The 10,637-nt window shown below is 38.8% G+C and overlaps 1 protein-coding gene across 1 annotated transcript; it reads right to left on the minus strand.

The window, feature by feature from the left end:
• Nucleotides 1-1,389: 1,389 nt before the first annotated feature.
• LOC104511230 (proprotein convertase subtilisin/kexin type 5-like) lies at nt 1,390-10,083 on the minus strand (the record flags this gene model as incomplete). Its single annotated transcript, XM_010153754.1, has 7 exons — nt 1,390-1,577; nt 3,101-3,216; nt 4,262-4,391; nt 4,953-5,050; nt 7,685-7,769; nt 9,244-9,437; nt 9,981-10,083. Coding segments are annotated over 7 exons (842 nt in total), but the record flags the coding sequence as incomplete, so codon positions are not given.
• Nucleotides 10,084-10,637: the final 554 nt, after the last annotated feature.

Below are 10,637 nucleotides of genomic sequence, written 5' to 3' on the forward strand. Positions count from 1 at the left end.
CACGCTTAAACACCTGCAATCCATTTTCTATTTGTGTGCCCTGGAAAGACAACTAAGACAGACACTTAGTACATTTTAAATATTATCCCCTGAAAACAGTATCTTTGAAGTTCAATTTTCTGTTTTCCACTAAATGACTGCCTTTCGGACAGTGTGCTAAGTGAAGCTGATGAAGGTACGAGAAACGGAAATTTGTACTGGCAGCTGTGTGCCTGGGGAATGAGGGAGAGGCAGGGGCCGCTTCTCTCTCCACCCAGGGTGGTTTTACAGTGAGGTAACTCCGTGGGCCTCAGCAGGACTATTCCCGCTGAAATTTCTACCGTGAGCAGTTAAAGGCAGATTCAGGCCCATCATGACGTGATTGTTACGCCAAGAGAACCACTGATTTATTGCCCTGTACGTAATTATTCCTGGAGATGTATTTGGCACAATTATAAATCCAGTCCCGTAAACACATCCTGTCGCCTATCGTCACACTGGCATTTATGTATGGGCACTATGAAATAGCTCCACATAGCTGTATGATAATATCCCCTTTTTTGTGAACGCTACAAGACAACAATAATTTATGAATACTTCTTACATGTTAGCAATGTTTTCCGACTTCTGAGCGTATACATTACTCTCGCTTATGCAAACCAAAAGAAGTAGTATCTTTTGAATTTGTTCACTACAGTAACAATGATTTTTTTTTTAAAGTTTATTTGAAATAGCTTTAACAATTTAAAAAAATAAAATAAAAATCCTAGCATATCTGTTAATAAGCTAGCTGTCTAAAAATGAAATCTATATGACCAAAACCACATTTTGGGAAAACATATATATACATACTGCATGTGATACAAAAAACAGCACACAGCAGAGGAAGTAAGAAAGACATGTGTGCAGAAACGTTCACTCTTCTTTTTTTTTTCTTTTTAAATACTGTTACAAAAGGGGCAGAACTTAGTCCTGCAACTAATGATGTTTCTGATCCCCTCAGGAACTCAAGTTCCCCCTGTCAATACACATAGCACAAAAAAGACTGATGCAAACATTTTTGTATTTTTTAGTTTTAATCCATGTAAACTTGTGTCGTATTCTTGAAACACTCTTTAAACATCTTGAAGGGGAAAGAAGCAGGAGAAAAAGGGAAGTAAAACGACCTTCAAAAAACAGAATAATCCTAAGGTTGACAGGAAATCAAATCATGAGTTAAATGTTAATTTTGGCATCAAATGCTTTGGTCACACAATACTGACTCTGTGATCCTGGATGCTCAGCTCTAGACACCCAGTTATGAAAGGTAGGCGTGTTGTAGTTTTTCCATTTAAGTTCCAACAAACAGTTCACCATCTCCCCAGACAAAGAGGGGGGAGAAAGAGAGAGAGAGGTGGCTTTTTTTTTTCCTTTTTTCCTTTTTCAATAATATGGATTAATCTATAAGTCTACAGGAGCAGGAGGACACTGGGAGGTGTCAGTTCACCCCTTGTGCGTACATGTTCTGCAACACAATTGCTGAAGCACTTTCCGCTGGCAGAGATTGTTCTTTTTCACCAGCATACAGAATCCTCCCTCGGCCCAGGACTCTTCCGTGGCTTCCGGAGGGCAGCAGCAAGAGAAGGAGGGGAGGTTGAAGGTTTGGAGAGCATGGCGTGTACAATGGAGGAAGGTTTAATTGGTCAGACAGGCAGATTTGGTTGAAGAGACCATTCAGGAGCAGGTAGCAAGGAGGAAATTGGGTCCATCAAAAGGAATTTCAGTCAACAGCATTTTTAATTTTTATTTTTTTCAGGAAGAGATATTGTGTGGTCCAACAGGGAATGATTGGTATCCATTTGTGAAAAGGAAAAAAAGGTTAGAAAGAGAATAATTAGAAAACAGTGATATTTACAGTGAAGGAATTTATTCTAAATTTTTATGAATCAAAAGAATAAAACAGTTAAACCACAGAAAAGAATAAAACATTCTCAACGGAAATGCCCATCCTACGGAGTCAGTCAGACTAGGAACCACTGCTTGATTGCCAAATAATGAAAGGAACCCCCCCTATGCTTTGTAAACTAAGAGACACCCCCCCACCTTCTGGACTTTCCTTGGCTACCCTAGGCTGTTGGGAACCTGTGCCGTGTGCTGGGGTCCCGCCTGGTGCATCGCCATCGCCAGCAGAGCCACACACTGACCTGTTGCCAGTTAATGGAAGCTGTGCTTGGAAAAATGGGGGAGACAGTACTGAAATGGGCCCTTCTCAAAGCTGGAAGGCCTAAATTCCAACAGGAGCTGTAAAGGTCCACAGAAACAAGACTCAACCCTGCACTCTTTCTGGCCCTTTTTTTTAAGTCTTTGGTAAAGCTCCTACTAAACCCAGCAGAAATGAGCTGGACCCAAGAACCATTGTTAGCTTTTTGTACATCTGATGTCGGGCATCTTCCACATGGCTTAACATTGGGCTTTGTTCTGGTATGATTCTCCTTTTGGACTGCACTTGTTGGGCTGTAATTCGCATGGTAACATTTTTAGGGTAGCACGATGTTATCTACGTGTCTCTGCAATTATGACATTTGAAAGGAATGCATATTAGTGAATAATTAAACCAGTCATACGCAGCAAGAATGCTATCTTGGTTGCCACAGAGAACTTGGGAGGAAGTTTAAATCTCCACCACAACTTGGGTGCTCCCTGTTGCAGAATTCTTTTGTTCTCATCATCCTTTCACATAACTCAGGCAATACTACAGGCACCTAAAATCCTTTTTACTTACCAGCATTTTCACAGTTTAAAGTGGTGAAATAGATAAATGTGATTCTATTGATAGTACACTAAGGTCTTAATATAAAACCCTTTTGAAAGCAATGGCTTTTGAAAAACAGGTAGGGAAGGAAAAGTAGGTTCTGGGCAGGGGGGAAAGCTATTTTAGGAAAATTCAGATAAAGTGGACATGACTAATCTTGTTAATACACACAAATTTAGTTTTCTCCTCTTCATAAACCTGAAAAGATTAGTAAGTAACGTAGACCTCAAATCAAGACTGTAACAAAAGAACCAGACAAAAGCAACCCGATACATGTAAAAGAAGCAGCTGGCAGTGGTAAAATGGATCATTTCAGAGAACTGCACTCACCATCCTTGCAGACTGTTCCCACTACGCAGACACCAGTGTCTAGGTTATAGCCGCTTGGACAGCTCGTGCAGTTTCTGTCTCCTTGACCACTGCAATCCAAGCAGCTGGCATCACATCTGAAAGACAATGGCAGGAGTTGGTTTTATGGCCTCACCAAATACAAGAGTTCTTGGTAGACCTCTTCTTTATTGCAAAGGGCTTGTTTGCTTTTTCTAGAGCTTATCAGCTGCTGTAATATCAATACTACTATAATTATGATAATAATATTTATTAATAATAATAAAACAACACCTCCCCCTGCAGCCCAGTCCTGCTCTTTTCCTCCAACCAGTTTCTATTCACACTTTTTTACTACACAGCCATATAACTCTAGTTTGGAACTATGCAGAAGTAATCAACAAAAGCATTAAACTGATCGTGCATACATGCGCCAGCTCATACATGAGCGAAAGCCACAGGACGGAAAAGACTGACCTGCTGCCCAGTCCTTTGATCACCCTTCAGGCTCCATCGTATCTTCATTGTGTATCAATTATTTTTTTGTGTAGAAAACATGGTGATTCCCTTCCTGCCCTGAGCTCCAAGTGAGTCAATAATAAATGATTGCAAAGGGCAACAAATGGAATTTGTTTAACAAAGAAAGGAATAAAAAAAAAAATGTCCCTTCCTTGCACAGCCTTGTCCAAGATTTATCCACCCATTTGTACGCTGAGTCAGGTGAGCTATTGGGACAGCAGTCTGGTCATGTCCGTGTGCCACATCTGTGAATATGCAGCTGAAGTACTGAAATGGTCCTTATGAATAGCAATTAACTTGCAATTTAAAAAGTTCAGTTTCAATATTTTGTTTAGTTACTGAGAAACGCAGATCGTCTGACAGGTTTGTAACATTTACATTTCTACGCATACCTACTCAGATTCTCACTACAGGCTTTTTAAAAATGAAGAGCACACATACATGTGCAACAAAAACACTTGCAGAAAACCTGCAAGAATATAACTCAAAAAAAAAAAAAAAGCTTTTTCTTCATTTGCTTAGCATGGAATATATTTTTCCTATTTTTTGAAGTCAGCGGTGTTTTATGTTCTCATAAGTTTTACCTTTTTCAACACAGTAATATAGTGCAAAACATCAGACACATATATTAGCCACTGATCATACCTTTTGCAGCTTTTGTATCCACTCTCAGTAGAGTGATCAAGGTAATAACCACTACTACAGGACTGCACACATCTTCCATCTTCCATAAAATAACCCTGTGTGCAGTTTATACAGGCATCTACTCCAGCACCTTAAACCAAAGAGAAAATTCACTGTATTACTGGCTAGCTCCTCTTATTGCCTAATGGGCATCTCCTCTTACTGTAGCAAAATCTTATAATTTTAGAGACTGTGTTTTGCCTGCCTTACTTTCTTTCAAACAGCAACATCAAGCAATAAAGGTACATCGTTAGAAGAAACAACATTACGTAATTTCAGTATACATTTTTCTAAAAGAAATGGCTTTTGTTAATTCTAAGGCTCACACAACATCTGTCAGTCATTATTCCATCCCAGGAAGAAAATGGTGGGCAGTACTGGAAATCAGAATAAGATCTACTAAGAGGAGGAAAAAAAGGGGGGGAAAAAAAAAAGCGTGTATGCATACTTTCAATTTAAAAATTTAGATTATTTTTTTAGATGTTAGCTGACAGAATTCTGCTGTATTTAAAATATATTAAAGAACTATCACAAGAATTAAGATTTTATATGTAAACAACCATGTTATACTGGAACTGTGACATAGTAGAATAAAATCAGAGCCAAAAATATAGTGGAAAGGATATGATGCAGATAAACACCAGTGGGGTACCTGCACATGTGGCACAGGAACGGTGACATGGTTCACATTCTCTGCCATTGTGGTATTTTCCATCTTCACAGCGGATAGCACATTTAGTGCCATGCAAACTATTGTAAAAAGGGGAAAAAGCACAGTGTTTGGGAAGGTAACAGCAAGAGAGGACAACAAGGTCACGCATAAACCAGTCTTTCTCTTTTAATAAAAGAACAAGTCATGTATTAGGATACATCAGCTTCCTTCATTGGTCATATTTTATGAATTTGGAGGCAGCAATCACTTCAAGTGGGAATGAAGTGCCCATGGTGAAATACAGGAGCTGCTTACAAACTCATTGTAAATACTACCAAGTAGTAGCGGACAGGGAAAAAAACGAACAATGCCAAAGAGCACTAAAAATTCAGGCATGTAAAATGCAATTACCCATGAGGAATTTGGCACAGGGTCAGCACTACTGTATTAAAAAAACCTGCTGAGGGACTTGTTAACAAGATCTCGTGCTTCTCTTGAAAGACCGGCAGCATCTCCTGATACTGTGTTTGAGCACGGGCTAAGAATAGATTCACAGGGTAGGAAATCACCACCTCTTTCTGCAATAGTGTTCCCTTTGAAACCTCCTATCTGAATGCCGGTTCTGAGTGGGTTGGATATTTGTCAAGATTACAGTTGGAGGTATTCTGCCCGCAGGCACTTTTGAAGAGCACAAAAGAGTGAGTAACAGAGGAAAAGAAATAGCATAGAGTCCTATTTCCTCTAAGTAGCTGTTTATGCTTTCATGTTATAAGGTGCCTACAGTGGTTTTGTTGTGCGGGGTTTCTTTATGCTAGGACTTCTCTGCCATGTTTACCATCTTCTGTGGAACCTCAGTTTTCATCCAATTTAACACTTTCTCTGAAAATGCTTGTCAGCTCTAGGGATGACCACCCTGAGTGAATGCTAACCCTATTTTACAGACTGGATCCAACTGCAGATGTGTGTGCTCAGCATCACTGGAAATTTTCAAGGGTATATATGGTCCCAGTTTAGAAAAAAAAAATAAAATTACAAATTCAACAAACTTAACAACTCCTGCTTTCTTATTATTTTTCCCCAGTCACACACCTCAGAGTGCTTTACAAGGCAGGTAGCATTATGTTTTTACAGATGGGAAAACTAGTAATTTGACCAATTTTATTTAACAGGGTAGTAACTGGAATCCAGGTCTCCCAAGTTCCTCACAGGGCCCTGCCCATTGATAATTCTGCTAAAAAAACGCAGCAAGTTTCTAACAACTGCGGAATATGAAATGCATGTCCTGCAAGGCTCCATGTATCTGTCACAGACACACAGATGGTGTTTTTTTTTCAAAATGTTACAGAAAATCAATCTCAGTTTGCTAATATTTGCCAAGAAAATATGAAATTTGACTTCTTCTGATTTTTTATATTTAAATTTTTCCTCTTCTCACACCGAATGGACTGCTCTACTTTCTTCTTGTAGTGGTGCTACAAGCTGCTGTTTGTGCTAATGGACAAGGAAACTAATTTCCCAAGAAATAAAAAAAAAGAAGTGGGCATAAATTTTCTACCAGAACTGTGTTCTATAAGCTCACACATCTATGTAATCTTTGGTCTCCTGACATATTTGCCCATTGCAGGAACTTCTAAACTGCTCATTTACTAATTTGATTTTGCAAATACACAGAAGATCACAATAAGTCTGTTAAAATTCTCCAAAATCTTAACATGGACTGCAAACTTCATGACATTTAAAATGTTATTAAAATGTTGTATCTCCAGAGAGTGTAAATAGACCCATGTTCTGATCCAATCCCATGCTTTCCTTCCCATTAAATTACACTTCCTTTTAAATGCATCACTTTTTAAAAAATAGATATTTGTAATAAAAATGGTGCAGGCACCTAGAAAATCTAGATATAACATAAATACACAGAAATTAGAATTCCTTTACAAAGTGTAAAGAAATCCAGCTACTGATGTCCTAGAAAGAAACAACATTCAGCTTTTACTGAGATGAAAATCCACACTGACGGAAAATAAAAGCTCAGTGTTAAAAAATTTGCAGAACACTCATATTCTGCAAGAAGAACCCCTACAGATACTGAATACTGACTTCATTATTTTTGGTGGCATAAAGCCAGCATACATTCTGTCATGAGTTTTATAAGATTTTTGACCTTTGTGGTTCGGATCAAAAGGTCATTCATTCATAACGGAGCTTGGAATGTGTACTGCTGCTTTGTAGGTTTTACCTATCAGTTTCAAGAATGATTAAGTCGCCCTTTGAAGAAAAAAATACCCACTGCTGTTTAAAATATGTACACACTATACTGTAATAGAATTGAGCCTGAGGTACTTGAGATAAGTGAATGACTGGATGTATGAAGAAATTCAACAAAGATAAGAAAATAGTTTCTAACTATCACAGGAATGAATCAGAAAGATTAATATGATTCATCAGCTCTACCTCTAAAATAATCCTTGACTGCCACAGTGTAGGTCAAAAAAGTGAAGAAGCCAGCTTTCCACATGACTGTGGCTTTTATTTTACCTGAAATGAAAGGTCTAAAAATCCATTCTTAGCCAAACTGGAACATAGTAGCACAAGAAAAAACCTAAACAGCCATGGAACACATGAAATGAGGGCCATTCAAGGTTAAATAGCTATCTGATGTTCATTGTGTATCCACAGCCTTGTAAAGCCTCTTCAGGTATTGTATTTACCTACATCCATCATTTCCTTACCTTAGGCCATGTTTGCATTCTGTGCAGATTTGGAATTCAACACATGTCTTACAGTTTTCACTACATTTTCTGCAAACAATCTTATCTACAAAGGAAAAAAAGAAAACAGCCCAGAAAACCTTGGTCAGTTATGTTTAATAAAATTATATGGATATACTCTTCCATGACATTGCTTTCTAGCTTGAGATCAGGAAGACAAGTAGCAAGCTCGACTAAACTAGCTAAATTCTGACTGTCATTAGTTTTTTCCATCAAAAAATCAAATGGTTTAATCTATTTCTAAACATTTGAAGATATAGGTGTACCCTGAGAAAAATATGCTTTGAGGTCATAAAAAAAATCTTCATAAACATTTTTAGTTTACATTAACTATTTATAACATGGACTTTAATAATCTTTTCATGCAGCAGTGATATGAAGTAAGGATTGCCATGTGTCCCAGAGACTGTCCTTCAGTTTACCTCTTACACTTCCCATGCAAGCAGCCTGTCCTGTCTTACCTGATCTAGTGCTTAAAGACATACCTGCAAGAACAGGTCTGATCTTAACAAAGTCAACACATAAATTCACTTAACAGGTGACTTTTCATCTCAAGAGCTCCCTACCTTAAGAGATGTCTCTCTCTCTTCAGACCTGCTGTCTTTTGAGATGCAGTGCTGTGTACCTTTCTGAGAAGAAAAACCCAATGTTCCCACTTAATCCTAAATTTTCATCTATCCATCTTAATTGGGTGGAAAGAAATTCCCTTTACTGTAGATCTCACACAGTTAAAAATGGAACAATTAAAGTAGTACCTGTTTTTACTAATCCTCAGAAATGAACACACAGCTTCATGATGCAGAAACCAATAGCTAGGTACCTAGATGAACAAATCTCCTGAGCACACGTTTATCTACTAAGGATGGGGCTAAAGATAACTGAAGTCACTTCAGTTTTATGCACATGTTTGAACATATGTCTAAGTATTTTTACAAGCCAAAGCTGGAAATTAAACATGGGCAGTCTACTTGGCAATCACGGGAGGAAACTGAAGGCAGGTGTCTCACATGGCAGAGAATTACTGCTCTCGGGTCATCACTTCACTGCAGGTACTTGTGTGTGTTGGAAAAAATAACTGTAACCTCATTTTACATCTGAGGAGCCTATTGTTCTTAAAGCTCCAGTTCAGTGGCCATAGTCGATTCCTTAGCTCTCTCTGGTGCCACATTTGCATCTGGGGGAATGGGGAATGCCTCATGTTCAGAATGTGGGTGCTGCCTGCCCCTTCTTGGAGCAGTGATCCTGCTTGTCCCGCAGCTGACTTGCTCTTGAACTGCCCTTGTTCTGCTACTGTTACTGCAGCCACAAGCAGAAGAGACATCCTTGCACTAAGCAGAGTTTTTAAAATAAAGGAAAATTTTTGAGGATCTTCTTGATCACACTTAGCAACAACTTAGTAAAAAGAATAGGATAAGAGATAGATGCATCCAACATACATTTTCCCGGCTTGTAAATATTCCAGCAACCTCCCCAGATCAAATTCTGTAGCCCACAATAAAGAAACAACAAGAAATACTAACTCTTATCCAGGTAAAACCCATCAGGGCAGTTGGTAATACAGCTATTGGTTACTTCATTCAGGTAGTAGCCAGATTTACAGGTCATGCACTGGTCACTATGGCCTCCAACACAGGTTTCACAGTTGGGTGAGCATTTTTTACAGCGTTTCTTGTCTGCATTGTAGTGACCAGGTGGGCAGGTCGAAACACAGATCCTGCAGACAGCAGGGAAGAGAAGGCAGAGTCGTTAATGAAATAACCTGCCACACATTCCTGGACCATGACTGCAAAGCAGAAGTATTTCTCAGCATTGCTGCTTTTCTAATGATCACATGTTTACTAAGATGTAACCCTCCAAAGCATGGCATCAAGCTGCCTCTTCTCTTACATTTATTTCCTTACAGCATATCCTATCTTACTGGCAAATGTCTTGTCAGACAGTCATACAGTATCATTTTTGACTACCTACATTTCTTCTGATTTTCAAACTCAATCATAGGAGCTGTAGTAGCTATCACAGTAATATATATATAACCTCTTATGAAAAAAAATCAAGAGATGGGGAAATAATCAGAAAAGGGATTTGAAGGATGTACTTTAAATTGTGATTAGCTAGGTTTTTTTTTCCAACTCCTAAGAAAATTTGTCAGATTCAGTGGAAAATGAATTATCCATGACTGCAACAAAAAGAAGAGGAATGGAAGTCAAGTTATTCACTAAGCCATCTATGAAGTAAAGATTTTTTCTCTTTGTCTTACCGTGTGTTGTTCTTAGATTTGTAGTAGTAGTGCAGACAGTCAGTACAATGATCTGGTCCTGGCCCATCACACCCTACTTTACTGCATTCTGCATTGCAGGGTCCTGTAATAAAATCAGAATATAGGGGGTGAAGGGATTGAAACTTCTCATTTACTACTTAGCACCCCTTAAAACACAGTATTTTAATGCAGAACACAATTACTCTGCCTGTTTGATTCGAATTCCAAATAGTACTTTGGCTCCACCAGAAAGAAAAGTTGCTTCTGTAATTCATAATAAGTAATTATTAGCAAAATCACTTATAAGAAGCAGGTCAACATGAATTATGAACAACACGATCAGTGGCTACTCTGGTTACCAGCTGGTTACCAGCTGGTCTAAGTGGCTACCACAACTGCAGCGAACCAGCCACGAGGGCCCAGACGCACTCCCCTCTGTGCTGCTACATGCTGCAAAAGCCTCAGCTAACACTTGCTGATTAGCACGTCTTCCATCTCACCCACACTCATACTGGACTCGATGATCCTTACAGGTCCCTTCCAACTTGAGATATTCTGTGATTCTACGTCTACAGTTCTCAAATCGGTCCCTCATGCTATGGGAGGAGAAAATCATCAACTCTTGCCTTTATGTAAGTGAAGAAAGCCTGTGGGTGA

This window comes from Eurypyga helias, unplaced genomic scaffold, assembly GCF_000690775.1.
Source record: "Eurypyga helias isolate BGI_N326 unplaced genomic scaffold, ASM69077v1 scaffold32026, whole genome shotgun sequence".
In the NCBI taxonomy this organism is placed as follows: Eukaryota; Metazoa; Chordata; class Aves; order Eurypygiformes; family Eurypygidae; genus Eurypyga; species Eurypyga helias.